General features: G+C 47.0%; 1 protein-coding gene across 6 annotated transcripts in view; it reads right to left on the bottom strand.

Annotated features, from left to right (window-relative positions):
- Positions 1 to 19,915, bottom strand: part of ADAMTS9 (ADAM metallopeptidase with thrombospondin type 1 motif 9) — a 159,627-nt gene that overhangs the window by 52,697 nt on the left and 87,015 nt on the right. For all 6 annotated transcript variants that reach the window (XR_012906430.2, XM_075938510.2, XM_075938509.2 and 3 more), the window contains 5 exons: positions 18,578 to 18,682; positions 18,274 to 18,441; positions 17,812 to 18,099; positions 16,599 to 16,760; positions 15,158 to 15,334 (listed from right to left, as the gene is read on the bottom strand). Coding sequence is in view for 5 of the 6 variants with exons in the window: in XM_075938510.2 (XP_075794625.2) it covers positions 15,158 to 15,334; positions 16,599 to 16,760; positions 17,812 to 18,099; positions 18,274 to 18,441; positions 18,578 to 18,682 (900 nt within the window). In the remaining variant the exon portion in view is untranslated. The remainder of the gene's footprint in view (positions 1 to 15,157; positions 15,335 to 16,598; positions 16,761 to 17,811; positions 18,100 to 18,273; positions 18,442 to 18,577; positions 18,683 to 19,915) is intronic.

Here is a 19,915-nt window from a genome sequence, read left to right as displayed (position 1 = left end):
TAACATGTGTAACCTCTCTGCTACGTGGAGCCAGCAGCAGCCAGAGCTGGGTTCAATATCTAGGGATTCCTCTCCATCCATCCAACACAGAACTGGCTCCAGTCCTGGACCCAGAAACCTGGGAAATTCACACAACACCCCTGGGGGCTTGGAGAGACAATGTTTCCCCACTCACATGCACAGAGTGAGTGTAGAAAAGAAGCCTTTAATACAAAGAGGGAAGAGTAATTTGGCATTAATTTGAGAACCCCCCCCAAAAACAGGCTTCAGAAGGGTCACCGTGTTAGTATGTAACTTTAACAACAACGAGCAGCCCTGTGGTACCTTAGGGTGTGTCTAGACTACAGGGTTTTGTCGACAAAAGTGGCCTTTTGTCGACAAAACTATACCTGCGTCTACACTACTACCGAGTTCTGTCAGCATAGCGTCGGCAGAACTCTGCGGTAAACCTCATTCTACGAGGAAGATAGCCTTTTGTCGACAGAGTTCTGTTGACAGAAGACGTTATTGCATCTGCACTGTCCTTTGCGTCTACACTCTCATGTTGACAAAGCAGCTTGCTTTGTCAACAGAACTGGATGTAGTCTAGATGCTCTTTGTCGACAGAAGCTTTGTCGACAGTATCAGATAACTACGGTTATCTGAAGAAGTGGGCTGTGCCAACGAAAGCTCATGTTACCATCTACATGTTTTGTTCATCTATAAAGTGCTACCAGACCATTTGCTGTTTTTTTTCCCTGTAACAGACTAACTCGGCTACCCCTTGAAGACAGAGTGACTTGCTATAGGGATTTGGCAGCAGGGCTAGGCCTCTAAGTGCACCTTTAAACAGAAAATATCTTGTTATGACTCTATATTCAGATGGATTTTTGATCACACACTGTCCCGAGGCTAACACAGTGGTTCTCAACCTGCTGGCCCCTTGCGACCCAATCAACACAGAGCTGTGGCCCATGTGACATCCTTAGGGCCATACAAGTAGCACTGGATGCAGCCACAGACATAACACATTGTGTGTGTGTGTGTGGGGGGGGGAGCAACATGTGCAGCCCACAATGTCAAACAGGTTGAGAACCACTGGTGCTTAGTTTCAAGGAAACCATACAAGCAGCTAACCCAGCCGCCTTACCGAGCAGTAGTACAAAAAATAAAACACATGAATAAAGAAAGTGATTTGTATCTAGATCTACAACCCTATTTCTTTAACAACTGTAACAGTCAGTGTGCAAGTTATATTTATGGTAAATGCCTGCATGCGCAGAGCCCTCGGTAATAGCATATTCTTCTTTTTAAAGACAAAATCTGTTACTATTTCTCATACTTTGGGAATGTGGAAACAACTATTATTGTGATCTAGGATATATACATATAAATTTGCAAAATACTTGCAAGCTTCAAATAAGAGCCCAGCATTGCGACTAGAAGGCGCTACATTCTTCATCTCAGCCTTGGAAATTCTATTTATGTTACTGCCTGTCACTGTTTCCTGCAATCTGGCACACTATTCGATTACTGTATGGTGTCCCAAAGCACTGATTTCCTCGTGTTCCCTTGTGTATAAAAGGCTCCTACTGCTGCTTTTCTTCCACTTGCAGGAAGGAGGGTTAGCTCTTTATGAAGTCAGTATCCACTGCTGCAAAAAAAGCAAACCTCATTCTGGGATGCATTAACCAGAGTGAGGTGAGCAAGACACGAGAAGTCATTCTTCCGCTCTCCTCTGCGCTGGTTAGGCCTCAACTGGAGGATTGTATCCAGTTCTGGACACCACATTTCAGGAAAGATGTGGACCAACTGGAGAAGGTCCAGAGAAGAGAAACAAAAAATTATTAAAATTCTAGAAGAAACATGACCTAGGAGAGAAGATTGAAAGAATTAAAAGAGAGGGGACATGCTAGCAGCTTTCAAGTACTACAAGGGTGTTACAAGGAGGAGGGAGAAAAATTGTTCTCCTTGGCCTCTGATGATAGGACAAGAAGCAATGGGCTTAAATTGCAACAAGGGAGGATTAGGTAGGACATCAGGAAAAACACGGGAATAAACTGCCTCAGGAGGTTGTGGAACCCTTATTGGAGATTTTTAAGAGCAAGCTGGGCCAACATCTATCAGGGATGATCTACGGTGCTTGGTCCTGCCGTGAGGGCAGGAAACTGGACTCGATGACCTCTCGAGATTCCTTCTAGTTCTAGTATTCTGTGATTCTATGTCCCTACCAGAGATCCCACCAGTACAACAAATATGCTGAAATGAGTACCTCACTGCCTGAAATCACGTAAGGAACCATCAGCATTTGCCAACACAACTGCCAAACATCTGTTTGATCACGTTCATGCCAATGTGCTGCAGAGACCAGCAAATGTCCGTCTCACAGGAAAAGGCGGTACTAACAAAGAGCTAATAAGCGAACTAATAAAAGCACAACTTTCTATATAAGAAAGAACTGCTGAATGCACGTGTCAATTACACCCTTTATGTCCAAGGACTCTTGCTTGCTACCTGATCTCGCTGCATATGCAAAAGCTTTGTGTGGTCATATGACAAGTTGCCACCAGGGGTTACAGAGAGAAGCTTGCTGCACCCGGAAAGAAGGAAAAATTTCCTCATGGGCTAGACTAAAAAAAGAGTGTAGGACAAAGAGCAGAATTAGAGCATGTATAGCTGATCAAATGTGTGTCCAGACACTATTGTCACTAGAGATACCTCTACACTGCAATGCTATTTTGGGATACTGAAATAGCTATCCTGTGTCTTCAAAGCAAGCCCATTATTTTGGGTTCACTACTGTGACATCCCTATAAACCTCATTCTACAAGGAGTGAGGGGTGTTTCGGAATAGCGCTTTATTTTGAAATTTGGTGTTGTGTAGACAGCGCCAAATGACGAAATGAGCTATTTTGAAACAGTATCAAAATAAAATATGCAATTTGCGTAGCTCAAATGGCATAACTTATTTCGAGTTATGGTGCAGTATAGATGCACCCTAGATGACTAAGAAAACACTAGGGGTGCTAAGAAACAATACACGATCTAAAACAAGGAATCCCCTGTATTCCTGTTCCTAAATAGATTCTGAGCAGCAATAAAAGGAAGTCTCAGGACACCAGGACACTACAAACCACAACATAAGCCCGACTCTTTGGGGCTCGCACATACATGAGTTCACAGCTCCGTTTCACACAAGTGTATCTCCTCATCTAATAATACGGGAGAAATCTTTTTATACGGTGACCAAATGGGTCATTTGATCCCTCTTCAAATAATTAACCACTTCAACATTGTATGGACTTGCCACGGCTCGTACTCTCCACCCCAGATACAAATCAAACAAACAGCGTATCATGAGTTGGGCAATAAAAATAATGGCCATTCGTTATACATTAAACCAGGTGGTGGTTAAGAGTTTGAGTGACCATGACAACTTGAACTTTCAGAGCCTGAAGATTTTCCTCATGGGAATTTTCTGTTGTTGTTTTTTTAATCTAGAAAACATGAAAAAAGTGCATCCAAAACCACCCACGCACACACAATTTCACAAATGGAAAGGTAAGGTTGCTAGAACACAACATCAAGGGAATCCTGGGCCTGCTAGTGCGTCCTAGGTTGGGATTCTTAGTTGTAAAATTCAACCCTGATTCAGGTCAGCCATGGAGCCCGCGCCTGACTCCTGACAGAGTCAAGGGACCCTTAAGCACATGCTGAAAGTTAGAAACGTGCTTAAGTGTTTTACTGAACTGGAGCCTTGAATTGCACATGTCTGAGAGATGCGCAGCAGTAAAATAAAGCTTGTATAGGGCCCTATTGTGACTGTAACCCCGTCTGGAGTTCATTGTTCCTGACATATTACTCTAAGCCTCCAAGGTAGGGATTGGCACGGACCTAGCCTGCGGCCCTCCCTACTGCTCCCCCACCTCTTCGCCATTTGAGACTGGAGGGCAGGGAGTGCGCGAAGTCATTCACTGTTCAAAGCAACTGGCGGCTCCCTCCTCCCACCAGGGACGTGAGACACCTAGAGGGAGCCAACAGTCATTTTGAACAGCGAATGACTCGTGTACTCCCCCACCCCCAGTTCCCAATTGGCCTGGGGGCAGGGGAGTGCACGGAGTCTCCTCCCTCCACCAGGGGCGTGCAGCACCTAGAGGGAACCGCCTCTTCTGCCCGAGGCCCTGCCCCTTTCAGGGGGGCAGAGCCAGCCCACAACCATGACCTAAAGTTCATGAAGTGGCCTCCCTGCAAAAATTATTGCCCACCCCTGCTCTAAGGCATTCACCCTTGGACTGCAGCAGTAATGGCTACAGAGGCTCAGGGCAGCCTCGAGTGCCGGCCGGCAATAGAACACGCTTGACGCTACGACCAGAACCAAGCAAGAGCCAGAACTCAGACCCCAAAGGGTGGGCTGCTGTTGGAGTGAAGCCAAGAGACACTAAAGCATCACCCCGTGAAACTTCCCAGAGGAGAACGCTGAACTCTAGCACTGATGGGTGGCAGCTGAGAAGAGACCAGCGACCTGGGAGGCTGAGGAGTGATTCCCATCAGGTTACCAAGATCCAGTTTCATTTTCCCTGGGACTCCTGACTAGGAAGCCTTGGACAAGCTTGTCCTGTTAGAGGTGCAGGCCTTGTAAGAAATCACACGTCCGTTTACTTGGCTTGGGAGTTTTAAGCAGATCAACAATTACAGTGATGCAGTAAAGAACACACTCTCTGTTCACATGCTGCTCAGGCACATGCCAGGAGGGATGGGGCCTTGGAAGCGGTAGCAGGCAGAGGGTGTCTGGTTTTGTTGCTGTTTTATGATTCTAGTTACTCCTGTTTCTCCTCTAAGCCCTGGACCCGAGAAAGTCCCCTTTTTTTGTATTGTTACTTTGGAGGCTGTGATATTTATTTGATCCCTTCATTCCTAGTATAGTAGATGGTGAGAAATGTTCTCCTAAAGGAGAGCCCCTCTGGGTACGTCTACACTTGCTCCCTAGTTTGAACTAAAGATGCAAATGTAGCCGACCAAAATTGCTAATGAAGCAGGGATTTAAATATCCCGTGCTTCATTAGCATAATCTCGCCCATGCACTATTCTGCTCGCCAGCTGATTCGAACCAGGAAGTGCGCTCCGGGCCGCGTTAGTTTGAATCAAACCCCTTGGTACGAACTAACGTTGCTCCTCAAAAAATGGGAGTGCTTCCCCCGCTGCGCTGGCTCAACTGGGCAGGTTGGCAGAGTCTCGTGATTTGGCAGGAGCACGAGAGGTGCTCCTCCCTCCCTGCCAAAAAATGAGGAGTAACGTTAGTTCGAACCAAGGGGTTTGATTTGAACTAACACATCCCGGAGCACACTTCCTGGTTCGAATCAGCTGGTGAGCGGAATAGCGCACGGGTGAGATTATGCTAATGAAGCGCGGGATATTTAAATCCCCAATTTCAGTTGGCTACATTTGCATCCCTAGCTTGAACTAGGGAGTAAGTGTAGACATACCCTCTGCGTGCCTAGCACAGAGAGGAGGCACCTTGGGTGGAGGCACCAGATGCCAAATTAAAGAACCCAGGACCCAGGCAGGGAGAAGGCCACACCGCCGGGCTGGGGTGACACGACTTGATGCCGAGTGGCAAGCACCTTAGAGTCACATCTCCTTCCGAGCTTCCACCCTTGCACCAGGCGGCCCAGACAGCCATTTGCGACTCGTGCGGTACTGCAACCAATTACTTCCCCTGCTGGCTCTGCTGGGCAGGTTGGCAGAGCCTGGCGATTTGGCAGGAGCACGAGAGGCGCTGCTCCCTCCCTGCCTCAAAATGGGGGACGGGGACTCTGTAGTGTGCTGAGCAGGCCTTCTCCCTTTCCCCCAGGCAGAGAGCAGCGATGTGGGGGAAACGAAGGGATGCCCCCCTATGGGGCAGTGCTAAGCACGTCCCAGTCTTGTCTGTAGGCCACAAAGAGCCTTCCTCAGACTGCAGGCAGTGACCATTTCAGACCTTCCGTCTCCACACCAGAGCCAACGGCTTTTGCTCACTGCGCTCTCCGTGGCAACACACCTTTTGTCGTCACCTCCTGACTACTGCACTGTGCCTAAGCGACAGGACTTGACGAGGCATTGTGCTCGAGACCCAGGGTGCTCCGTTTCTGTTGGGGAGGGCAGTGCACGAGGGGCTCTGGAGACACAATGCCTGAAGCAAGCCTCACAGGAATAAGAGGACTTGTTTTTCTTAATGGCCTGAATTAAAGTAAAGGCATCTCGTCCCCAATCCACACAGATCGCAAGCCGTCCACCTGTGCCAAGACAATACAACAGCAGCGTTCTTATTTTAAAGTGGTCATGTTCAATTGAGTCAATTGAGGTGCAGCGAATGCACTTCAAAAAAGAAGCAAAAATGGGCCCAATCGCAAAGGGACGGTGCCGTTGCTATGGAAGCAGCAATAAAAAGGAGGTTAATGAGGCTAACATGGCTGCTCTGGGTGAGGACTGTCATTTAATTCAGGCCTGATCCAAAGGCAGTTGAGATCAGTGGAAAGACTTCTACTGACTTCTGTGAAATTTGGATCAGACCCTATATTACAGCATCTAGCACAAGGAGGCCCAAAACCAGACTGGATCCTATCACGGTACCAATAATATAGGCACAGCCATACCCAGTCAGACCAAAGGTCCATCTAGCCCTGTATCTTGTCTTCCGACAGTGGCCAATGCCAGGTGCCCCAGAAGGAATGAACAGGTAATCTCAAGTGACTGATTTCCTATCATCCATTCCCTGCTTTTGGCAAACAGGCTTGGGACACCATTCCTGCCCATCTTGGCTAATGGCCACTGACACATAGGACTATCTTAAGTGGCACCAAGCGGCCCACATCTGGAGGAAACTGTACATTTCCTCCGAGTTGCTCCAATTTGATCTTGAAATTAAATTGTAGGAGAAACTTGACTATACTCCAAGGTGGTCTTATTGGAGCATGAAAACATTCAATATTTTGGTGACTGGACACTCTTATAGGATACAAAACAACCTAGGTAATCCCTCCTTACCAAAAATCTCACTGAATCCATAAACAATCCTAACCTGTAGCTGCAAAATGCTTGGGTTTCTATGCTTTTTTAAAAAAACGTTGGATTTGTATCTCTTGATCTTTCAGTCATCATACATAACGAACAACACAGGGACCGATGAGGGGCTGACCGAGGCGGTGAATCATGGCAGAAAACACTATGTAAGAAAGCAGAAAAGCAAGTCAACTCCTAAAAATGGAAACTTTTAGGGAGGGTGATATTAAATGTAAGTTTAGAAGACAACAAGTAATCTTCTCTGGAGATTTGTTTTGGAGGAAACAACAGAAACGGCAACAAAGAAAATTGGGAGCGGTTGTGTCCAACCACAATGGAAGTTCAGAAAAAAATATTTTTTCGGGAACTGGATTGAAGAGCATAATGATGAAATAACACATTGTACGCTACATTTCTCTTTCCGCCTCAGCTCATTTCGTAAGTTACGTACACAGTGGGAAGGCACACACCCCTGTATTTGCACCCCACATGCTACTGCAACACTCTACCTACAAGGCATGCTGTACGAGGTATCATTTGAAAACTCATAACTTGCTGATCAATTCTACAATGGTAAAATGCCTGGAGCAAGACCATGTGTGAAATCACGAACTTAATAAGTTGAAAGCGTGACTGAAATATGTTTCCCAGATGATTCTGGGGAGGGGTTAAACCATTTTCTCAAAGACAAAGGGTAAGCGGATGCCCCGGCCAGGGTCCAACAAAGCTGATGGGCCATCACCTGTCAAATAGCCATTCTTGGGCAAGAAAGGAGGGCAGGAACAAAGATCTGCATCTTAGCAGAGAAACAGCATGCACTCTCCTTCCTTCACCAGCCCATCTTTTGGGTCTCAGCTGGAAATGCTTTTCAAAGAGGGACTGAATATATAAAAAGGCGAGGCAACCCCTCCCCCCAAGGCTCCCCTTTCTCTCCGTCTGCCCATCTCACCTTCCAAGCCTGAGAAAACAAAGGAAACAACCATTAGGCTTTGGGGGAAGGGTCCTGACCTGTACATTTGATCACTGATGCCGCTGGAAGCCTGGGGCAAGACACTTTGCTTTGAATCAAATCGTTTGTTACGTTAAGCACTTGGCAGCATTTTTATCTTTCTTTTCTTATAACCATTTCTGGCTTTTATTCCCCTCTGCTTGGACTTAACTTTATACGTTTCTCTCTTTGTAGTTAATACACGTGCTTTGTTGCTTTACCTAATCCGATGTGTTTAAGGAAAAGTGTCTGGCTAACTCCATTTTGGATGGCAAATTGTGTATTATTCCCTTAAATGAATAACAGCCTTAATACATTTGAACTGTCTGAGAGAGGGTGGGACAGGATAAGACAGAAGTTTTGGAGGGAAACTCTGGGGTTGGGAATGTGCTGGGGTAACCTGGAAGAGGTAACTAAGGCTAGTTAAAGTCAGCTGTTACCCAAGCGTGGCTGGCAGGTTGGAGTTACACACAGACACGGTGTAACTCACATGCCAGAAAGCTGTGAATGGCCCAGGTTGGGAGTTACAATAGTACAATGCCCAGCATTGCTAGGCACCCCAGGTTGCAAAGCAGAGGTGACCGCTCCTGCATTGGTCTGGATATCACCCCAATATGTCACTCATAGCACTGCTGAAATGCAGCCAGCTCTGGGGTGTTCAGAGATCACTGACCAGCAAATAACCACACAACAGTAGGCAGGGGGAATTTTTGTCAAGGACAACTGGGTAAACTTCTAGGGTGGCATCTTGAAAAGCATTCAGCACTGGCCTAGCTCTGCTCCCAATGAAGCTGACGGATAGCAGAGATAGGCCAGCACTGAAGAGCAAAAGGCTTTGTTTCAGTGGCGGTGTGAGGATTTGAACCTAAGGCTCTAGTGAGTCCAGATATTGGAGAGCTGATTCCCATGCTACTAAACCATTCCCTTTATATTTCAGGTAACGCGGCTCAGGTTTGGGAGGTGTTGGCACTCCGACTTGCACCAACTGGAGAGGCTGAAAGAAAATACAGCAGGACAGAGAACACCACTTCTGATCATGAGGGGGTGACGGTGAGATCTGGCTTAGTTGTGAGCGGTGGAGGGCTGGGTGATCCGTTCCAGAATACCCTGAAAGGAAGCAAGTTTTGGCGGAGTCCAGAACTGATGAGGCAGAAAGTGAGACGCACACGGCACGAGGTGCCCTCTGAAGGGAAGTCGTGCCCAAAGATGGCTCAACGACTGAACTCTGAGAGCATCATAGTGAAGAAAACAGCATTCAGGGCTGCATTGCCCGTAAGAAGGAAGAGTCCTTGGACAGAAAGAGTGAAACTGGGTGGTCGAGATGTTCTAGATGGAACTGCACTTTCCCAGGTCAGGAAGGATGCAGTTGTTGTGGACTGACTCAAATACCAAGACAAGGAGATTGAAGATTTTAAACACAATTAAAAAAAAATCGACGTACAAATCTTTGCATTTCGCAGAGGTCTACGAGCTCTATAGATCTAATCCTGACAGACGCACCAAATGTATCCATTTTTCTTGGGGGTTTTTTAACCTGCCCATGGCAGCTGGCTGCACATGGAATCTAGTTTGAACTGCCGCAAGTGGGCGAATACAAGTGGGCAGAAAATGGTTTCCACAGAGGGAGAAAGTGGCTTCGCTTCATTTGCAGGAACTTAAGGAACTATTATGTTACATTAAGCCACATACATGGCAATGCTTCCCTAAGTACATACTGTAATACCACCCAACTCTTCGGCAACGTTAGCGACCCCAGAGCCTCAGTGGCAGATTAACCCAATAGGGCCTAGGCTCAGGTAGCAGGGAGAGCTGGCCAACTGGGGGGCCCCAGAAAAATGGGCAGCCCCACGCCCCAACCAGACCACTGAGCAGGCAGATCAAGGCAAGTCCCCACACTCCAACCCACTCCCCAGCACAAGCACCAGGTGGGGGTGGGGGTACTGTGGGCAGAAGGGGTGAGGAGCCCCCCTCCCAACTTGCTCTGGCCCAGAGGCCCCACCTAACCCTAAACTACCTCTGCAGAGCCTTATGTCTGTCTGTCCTTTGCTGTTACAATATTTTGTCCCCCCCCATAAGTGCCCACAGGGGTGATCATTATTATTCATAGTGATGGGGGAGGCAACATACTGTTTTCTAATCAGGAGAGAAGTGAAAAGATTGTGAGGCCTGTGATGAGTCATATTTTCAGGATACCGCTGTCACACCTATGAATAGCTGTGCTATCTCTTAGGGACACTCGGATGCAAGCATTTCCTTCAGGAAACACAGACCCTGATTATTTCCCCGCTAACCCATGCGTGCCCTTCGTTTGAAGGAGTCAGTGTTAATAAGGTTGCTTGCATTGTGGTAGTAACCCTGTTGTTTAGCCAACCAAAGTTGGGATCGCTGACAGGTGTTTGATCAACTGGATGGAGCCAATCTGACCTTGCTTTGCAGATACAGTTATAGGATTTAAGGCCTAAATTGGTCTGCCTGGGTGGATACAACAGCTGAAAAGGGCCACAGTCTCACCTGCAAGCATTTTACATACCTCCCATTAACACCGCTGAATGCAATACTCAGGCAGTGAGCGTATGAGACCCCCCTCAATACATACATAGATATTGCTAGCGGGTGCCATATGATTTGCTTATTCTTTCAAAGAACTGGCTTTCACAACTCTAGCCTCCAATTTTTCCAGACCTGTGTGAGCAAAAAACGCACAGAGGTTTCAGTTGGGATTCTATACCCAGGAGGGTGAAATCCTGAGCCGATTGAAGTCAATGTGAGTTTTCTCACTGACTTCAATGGGATGAGAATGGTATCGGACAAAGGGATTTGCCTTCATGTTCCAAGTATATCGCCTCTTGGCGACCTGGTTTTTCAAAGCATGTGATGGTTTCCCGTCACCATTTGCAAGAAAAGTTGTTCTCTGTCAGCCAAGCTTAAGATGCACCTAATCTTAAGGAAGCATTTGTTATCTGCAGTCACCATCTCTGTACGGAATGGCTCCCAAAGCAAGTCTCTCAGGGTACGTCTAGACTACCGCGTTTTGTCGACGGAAGTTTTGTCGACAGATACTCGACAAAACTTCCGTCGACAAAGAGCGTCCAGACACATTGAGTTCTGTCGACAAAGCAAGCTGCTTTGTTGACAGAACTCCGTAGTCTGGACGCAGTGTTACAGGCAATAACACCTTCTGTCGACAGAGTTCTGTCGACAGAAGGTGTTATGCCTCGTAAAATGAGGTATACCAGCTTCGACAAAACTGCTGAGTTCTGTCGACGTTATGTCGACAGAACTCAGCGGTAGTGTAGACGCTGGTATAGTTTTGTCGACAAAAGTCCACTTTTGTCGACAAAACTAGGTAGTCTAGACACACCCTCAGATGGATGAGGAGTGCTTGAGTCTGAAATGTTCTTGAATAAACAAGGAGTTGAAAGCCATCCCGTGGTTTTGTGATTCTTTGGTTCCCCAGGTACAAAGGTAATGTTTGGTGCATTTACACCAGCCATCCCATATGATAAGGTCACAACTTCACACACATCTCTGAGTGAAATCCTGCAGTGTATAAGTCAAGGAAAACTCTCCCCGATTCAATTTCATAAAAGGTCACCACAGAATTTGCCTAAATAAGGGCTGCAGGACAAAATATTAATAAACAGTCCGAGGCTGGCGTATCCAACCAGATCTGAAGCAGTAGCCTCTACAGTGCCTACTGCTATAGCAAACTAGCTACATTATTCTGAAAACATAAATAATTTTGTGAGCCAACTAGCCACACTCAAGCAGCCAAATAGCCACATGTGGCTAGTATGTTGGACACCATGGGCACTAAGGTTTGCTTTATATATTAAATTTCAGTCAAATTATGCAAGAAAATTATCCAGCTAAATATTTACATGGAATGACTCATCTGTATTTCATAGTTCACAGTGAGAGGTCTTAAGAGCAACAGCATTACTTAAAAAGTAACTAAATTAATGTATTTCTAAATATATTTGTTTATATTACTCAGTATGAATTAGGGAAGTAAATGGGTAACATTCCTTTGCACCGGGGGAGGAGGTGTTTCAGCCCACCTGTCCCCCCTTTTATTGGTTAACTAGTCAAACACTACATTTGGGTTAACCAATTCATTGGGATTTTACATCCCTAGTACGAATGACTGATTTCATGAGAGAAACACTAAATGAGCAATAAGGATTTTTTTTAAAACTGTGGAAAGATACAACTGTATACTACCTAATCAGAAAGTGTTGCCATCTTATAGCATCAAGTGTATTATTGCAGTTTAGCATAAGACTCAAAAAATCATTATACAAATTCATTACATTCTACTTCTCTTTAATTTTCACGGCTCAAGGTTAACATTAAACATTGTAACAGTATGCAATATTTATATAAAATTAAATAACAATACTGGAAAAATAAATACACTTTATTACATAAATACATCAATCCATACTGCTGAAAAGTTTCAGCTAATACTATACTCTTGTTTCAAAAGTGACCAAAAATATGGTAGTGACACTCCATCTAAACAGACGAAGTATGACAGGCTACAGAATGATGTCAGACCTAGAGGCAAGTGAGGTGGCACAAAATGAAAAATTGGACTCTCTCCTACTACAATCTGTAGCAACTCGTGGTAATCCAAAAAGGAGGGATACGGGTATACGGTATGTTTTCCAGGGGAGACAAAACGTTGGCTCCTTGTTAAGCTCACAGATGATCACCCAGGTCCTCAAATACAGCTCTGGAGTACTTAAGGCAGAGCTCGGGCAAACAACAGTTTAGACACTTGGCATGAAAGATCAAGACCCTACACAGCAATAATAGTAGCTCAGTTCTGAAAACCATTCTCCAGTGGGAATTTTGCATGAAAAAGGACGGGAGGCGGGGGTAACTGAATACTGCTGCTGAATACTTTGCTCACAAGGTTCTCCACTGAAGAATTAAAGCAAACTTAATGACTCTAAGACTAGGGACTCAGTTGACTACAGCATGCATCCCAGTCCTGCAAGACGATTCTGCACCCTGACTCAGCTCACTGACCCCTGGCATCGCTAGCCTGAGGTTTGACTGGGGAAGGACTGCAGGATGGAGCCCTATATATCAAACCATGGGGGTCAGAGTCAGCTGTGGTATAGGTGTGCACAACTCCACTGAAACAGACAAGTTACACCAGAGCTGGGACAACGCGACAGTCTGTCCCCGATTGACGCTGTGGCAATGCCAAGCGCCAGACGATGCCAAAACCCAACAGTCTGTCCCCGTTGTGGGTCTTGCCAATGTTCAAGCACATGAAATACAATTTAGCAGCAATTCCCAGGACGTAGCTGTGGGAGAAAACAACTGCACTGTGGATCGAGGCGTGCTCAGTTTGTTCACTTTTAGCACCAACTATCAGGATCAGAGTGATACATTAGCACCTCAAATTAACGATTTCCTGTCACTGTCCCTTGTAAGGATGAAGCACCGTATAAATACAAGTCAGCTATTGTATGGCTATCACATAATTCACTGAGGTATGAAAAAAATATTTGAAATGTTACCAAAAGCATCCACAGACACTACGGTGAAGTTAAACTCCAGCAATGTGACTTTTAAAACCAAAGTGTTGAAGCAAGTCAAGAGATTACAAAGGCCTCTTTATACATATATAATAATAAAGTGCTTTCGAGTCAAATCACCGTTAAAAGACCTTCAGCTATGTTATAGCAAAATATACGTTTGGATGTGTTTGCATGTCATTTTAAAACGGTCACATCAAGGGTTTTCCTTTTACCTAGAGCATAATCCAAGTCCCACCCTCATTTTAGCGTTAGCAACCAGCCAGGAGCACTAAAATTCCACTGGTGGGCCTTTCGTATAGGAAGTTAGTATTATTCTGTGGAGAGCAGACAGATGCCAGGCGGGGCAGGGTAGAGTTTTAAGCGACAGGACGCTAGACGATGGCTTGGATCATCCCCTGAATTAGAGTCACTTTGCACTGCTGGAGCCGTGGGGGGGATGATTCTCCTGCATTGGGGTGATCCAAGTGGTACAGAGCTAGTATAACCACTGCTATGCCAAGCCCCACCAGAAGTTGGACTGGAAACATGGCCTAGAGTAAGGAGACTTCCTTAACTCTTGTTGATCCTGGCTGCCCTAATAATCCATTAGGGTACCATTGGTACCGAGTGCAATTTAGAGCAATGGTCCAAGATTGGTCTAACACTTGGGGAAATAGTCAAGGGTAGCTTAAAAGCCACCTCCACTGTGAAAAAAAAGGACATTACGGCTACGGCTACACTGCAGCGCTATTTCGAGATACCGGAGGTCTTTTGAGCATGCCCGTTATTTCAAAATATAACGGGCTCGCTCTTCCGACGTCCCTGTAAACCTCATTCCACGAGGAGTAAGGGACTGTTCGGAATAGTGATTTATTTTGAAATAAGTGCCAAATTTCGAAATAAGAAATTGACTCGAAATAAGCGACACACTTTGCATAGCTTATTTCAAGCTCCGGGTGCAGTGTAGATGCACCATGTAATATGAACAAACACACACACACATGTGTGTGTGTGTATGTATGTATGTGTGTGTGTGTGTATATACACACACACACACACACACACACACACACACACACATGCATTATACGAATGTAGGACTCTCCATGTGTTTTCCGGATGGATGTGCATGTATTTATAAAAAAATACTTACACACTTATAAACTCATATACTTGCGAGTGAGGGCAAATTAGCACCAGAATTCTCCCAAGAATTGGCCGAGAAAATACAACAGGTGCACTAATCAGTGCACAATAAAACAGTAATATTGAATATAATCAAACCTTTCATTTAAATTTAAATGTCCTGCTTAAAATGACAGGCTTTAATTTGCATGCAAAGAACTCAGTCATAACCAAGACTGGTAATGCATAGTGCTTGCACTGTTATAAAATGTACAAAGTTGGTTATCTAGTAGAAAGTGCCTTTTAAATTAAAGGAGTTTAACTTGCTAATGGAAGCCCTTCCTGACTGTGCCCCTTGGAATATACTGTAAATCTTCTGTAAGTGCAGTGTTATGACACACAATAGTAACACCTTGGCTGCAAGCATGTTAAATCTGTGGTTATGGAACATCTATAAAGAGTCACAAAGATAAATATTTTATGGTCGTACCGAGCTCCAAGGACCAGAATTCCAGGCAGCATCTCTAGGACAGTTCTGCATATTGCACTGCTCACGGTCTGGTGGTTTGTCGAGAATTTCACAGCTCAGATCTGGAAACCTTTCGCCACTAGGGCGCTGGCATGCCACGAGCCGTGTTCTTGTTCCTGCACCACATGACTTTGTGCACTAGAAAAGGGAAAGCAACAGAGAATGTGGTTGTCGTCTTATAACATACACATTGAACACGAGTAGCGCTGTCTGAGCCAACCCCCACTGAAATCGATTTGGGCTTGTCTGCACTACGGAGAAGATTGACTGTCAGGAGGTCAATCTTGCAGGCTATGTCTACACTGCAAGAACTGTTCTTGTGCAAGAACTGTTTTGCTCAAGAGTTCTTGTGCAAAAGGTCTTGCGCAAGAGCGTGTTCACACTGCCATGTGCTTTTGTGCAAGACCGTCCAGGGCAGTGTGGACGCGCTCTTGTGCAAGAAAGCTCTGATGGCCATTTTAGCCATAGCTGTTTCTTGAGCAAGAAACCCCTGTTGCCCATCCACACTGCCTTCTTGCACAAGAGCTCTTGCACAAGAGGGCTTATTCCTCGTGAAGAGAGGAATAACTCTTGCGCAAGAAGCCCTCTGTTCTGACGCTATACTGTAAATTTACTTGCGCAAGAACATGCGTGCAGTGTAGATGCTCCACAAGTTTTTGCGCAAGAAGCCTGCAGTTAGCCCCCCCAAATGAGAATTAGCCCCCACCCAATCAAACTCTTAAGGGCGGTCCCCACCGGCGTCCCATACTCCTCATTCTGCGAGGAATACGGAAAGCAGACAGGAGCGTGTGATGCTGTCGGCCTCCTGTAGTGTAGGCACTCTGGGAGCTCGGCTTAAGATAATCCGAATCCAGTTACGTATTTTACGTAACTGGATGGCGTACCTTAAGGTGCCCTTCTGGTCTAGTGCCTTAGATTTCAGAGCAGGCCCCAGAAGAGGGTGTTGGTATTTTTTTTTAAATTTCGGAAGGGACCAGAGATTTTGAATGCCACTATTTTGGGGTGCTCAAAATAAGACACACATTAAATGGAATCAAATTTTCAGAAAGGGCTAACCACCCGCTCTGCCCATTGCTTTTAGAGCTGTCTGAAGCAGGACACTAAACTCACTAGAGCAAGCCGACATACCTTTTTCTCTCAAAAACGGCCTGTTTTAATTAGAGAGTTTTCAAAACTCTGTCGTTGTCCGGAAATGGTGCTGTGACATATTTAACGGAAAACATCGTCAGACCCGTGACAGAACGGGTGCGGCTCCCAAGAATCTGCTTTTTAGTAAATGAAACCTTTGGCCCCCCATGACAGGATTTCTTTTCTTGCATTTTAAACACCCCCTCTCACCCGCTGACTGAAAACCTTGGTTTACGGCTTGATAGAGACAGGAAAAAGTTAACTCGGCGCTCACCTCTCCCCAGCTGCCATACGCCCACTGAGGGCAAGGGCCAGATTCACATGATCTCTGCTCAACAGGCTTTGCTTTCTCCTCACAGTTCCTTGCGGTGTATCCGTTTTCATCCTGGCACACCACCACCCGCCGCTGAAATCCCCCGGCGCACGTACTAGAGCACTGCAAAACACAACCCCCCCACGGTGCCGTAAGTCCAGGCTTTGCCTCGCTTTCAGGGGCTCCCCCGTCAGGGACGGGTGTGCTCTCAGGTGACAGGAATGGAAACCCTGCCTCTCTGCAAAGGAGCTAGTGTTAATAGAAAAAAGGGGGATGGGATGGAGTAAGGGCAGGGCTTGAGGCGGGCGGGTAGGGGGGAGTTCGAGCACCCCCGGGGGAAATGAGGAAGCTGGCACCTGTGCTTTTCTGTCTGTGTATATCACGTACAAATGCCTATTGTTCTGAAGAGTCCACAGAATCACAAGGCTGAGAGAGACCTCAGGAGTCACCGAGTCCAGCCCCCTGCCCGAAGCAGGACCAACCCCAACACAATCATCCCAGCCAGGGCTTTGTCACACCGAGCCTTACAAACCTCTAGGGATGGAGAATCCACCCGCTCCCAGGGAACCCATCCCAGTGCTTCCCCACCCATCTAGGGACGGTTTCCTCTAATATCCAATCTAGACCTCCAGCCTCGGCTCCACTCAGCAAAGGAATTATGCCTGGGCATAACTTTCAGTGCATGGAGCAACTCCACTGACTTGACTCGGATAGAAACTTGCACCCACACGTCCCGGCTGTGCTGAAGAGGGACGTTAGCAATGCATCGCTTCCCAGCTCTACTTACACAGGTTTTCTGGGGGGGGGGGGGGGGGGGGAGGAAGGGCTCTGTTGTGGATGGTCACTAGCCCTGAGCTGTGCTGCCCCAGGAGGAGACCGAGACCCAGACTAACTCAAAGGCGCCGTCCGGTCCCACCTTAGTCCTTTGCCTCCAGGGAAGCAATGTTGCCAGCCCTATGCCTGGCACCGATTACTTTCCCGGCTGTGCTTGCTGCGGCTCGGAGGAGCAGAGCTAAGGACACATATATGGGCAGAGGAACAGACGGCCCATAGAGGTTTGAGCGAGATGGGTAGCGAGCGCAGGGGCGCGAGGTGGTACCTTGTTACACTTCCGTGCAGAGGGGAAAGCAACACAAAGCTCAGTCTGGCATGAAGCGAATAAACTGACACTCACAGCACCCCACGGGCCAATTCTCCATTGGCTGCCTCCCGGGACACGCGCAGGGCCAGCGTTCTGGCTGGGGTTCCCCCCTGGGTGGGGTTTCGGCCGCTGCTCTGGGTAGGGGAAAGGGCGGATCGGTCTGTCATAGTCATGGCTGTTCTGACAGGAAGACCCCGAGCAATCCTGGTCCGTGGCCGGGAGATCGTCTGGATCGCATTCACTTCCATCGACCACCTGGTCGCTGTAATTCACACAGACCACCTGCCGCGTGGCCTTCCCTTGGCCGCACGTCACCGAACACTGCATTGACAAGCGGAAAAGACGTCGCTGGAGAGATGCTTTGTAAAATGAAACCACTTGCTAAGCAAAAGACCTTTAACCCTCAGAAGTGCACCGGATGGCAGAGTACATGAGAAACAGCTGAAACAAACCCAGGAAGAGGCAAGTCCTGGGGTAAGAACTGGATTTACTTACAGAACTCCACTCCAGGGCTTTCCACTGTCCACAGGGGGTTACGGTGCACACCTCTGTTGCCGAAGGCTTTGGGAGGTGAAAACAGGCGGCTTCATCCGCCACTGAACCCTGATCATCACGGCAGCTGACGTATCTCATCCTGGTCCCTTTCCCACATGTCATCGAGCACTAGGAAAAAAAAATCGACAAGTCATTGAGCGAGACGTCCTCTACCGCTGCACAATGACACAGGCTCCGAGTTAAAAATCAAAGGCTGGATGAGACCATGTCGTCTTATTGATGTGGCCGCTGACTCCACACTTACCGGCGTCCAGGATCCAAATCTCCATTGTGTCCTGTGAACGCCGAGCAGAGATCTTTTCGAGTCCGGAGCCGCTGGATGGAACGGGCACGCAGCGACTTCACAGTCCTAGCCAACAAAAGGAGGCGAGGAAATGAAACAATAATGGATTGTTGATTTGCAGAGGTGCCAGGCAAGTCATTTCCCCGAGGCGGTTAAAAAAGAAGGAAAAATACACTGTGCCCTAAAATCTGCTGTGTACAAACTCTTCACTTTAAGGGAGGCAGCTTGTGCTCTCAGACCTTCGTGGAAGATTTACAAAATTCAAAATCAATACGTGGCGAGGGAAAGAGGAGAAAAGGGAGAACTTACAGCAGAATTGCACCTGGCATTTGATTTACCAGTATCCTCAAAACTACCAAGCCTGACAATCATACATCATCTACATTTAGGAGGGTGAACTTCCAAAGAGAGGAGTTTTGGGGACCAGGCTGACACAGCAGTTGGGTCCTTAACACCTTTAAGCACCTTTGAAAAACACCAGCCCAACTAATTATGTAGCTCCAGGAAGAAATTGGATCCAGAGCATATATACTGGACATAAGTCAGACTGGTTTTGGAAAGAATAAGACTAATTTTTACGCTTTCTCCAACATGTTCCAAATAGGGAACTGTCTGGTTGATGCCTTTTTGCCTCTTTCACAGAACAGTGTGGCTGAGAAGGCTGAGCACTGAACTGCTACTTGGGAGATGTGGATTCTCTGCCACTGACCTGCTGCACGACCTTAGGCGAGTCACTTCACTGCCCCATGCCTCAGTTTCCCCACCTGGAAAGTGCTTTGAGATCACGATGAAAAAATGCTACAAAAAGCTAGGTAATCATCATATTAGTTTAGCTAAACTGGAGTGTAATGGGATGTGCACAACCTGCACTGGGCTGGAAGGGTTAATACACTGTGCGTGGAGGAAGTCCGCCCGCTCCCCCAGCCATATTGGGCATGCTCCAAGAGCTGGGATACTATAAAAGGAAGCAGCTCCGCTCAGTCTAGGCTGGATGCTGGAGAGGGCGGACCTGTGGCAGGAGTTCCAGAGGTGGACCAGCTACAGACCCTGACAGCAGGAGACAGAGACCTAGGAGACGGGAACGAGTTGCCAGAGGAAGAAGAGCCCCGGGGATGCATTTGTGCTGAGGAGCCTAAGGACTCAAAGCTCACCAGAGACGGTAGGAAGCGACCCAGGGAGGGCGAGCGAGTGATATCTCCCGTCCAAGGGAGCTTGGCGTGTTTTGGTGGGAATCCCCACTGAGCTAGAGGTGGATCGTTCCACCACTGCCGGGGCTCTGGGTCGGGGCTTGGGCCTCGC

Source organism: Pelodiscus sinensis, chromosome 11 (genome assembly GCF_052426305.1).
Source record: "Pelodiscus sinensis isolate ZL-2025 chromosome 11, ASM5242630v1, whole genome shotgun sequence".
Lineage (NCBI taxonomy): Eukaryota > Metazoa > Chordata > Testudines > Trionychidae > Pelodiscus > Pelodiscus sinensis.
The sequence above is the reverse complement of the archived record's forward strand: the minus strand, read 5'-3'. Positions and strand labels throughout refer to the sequence as shown.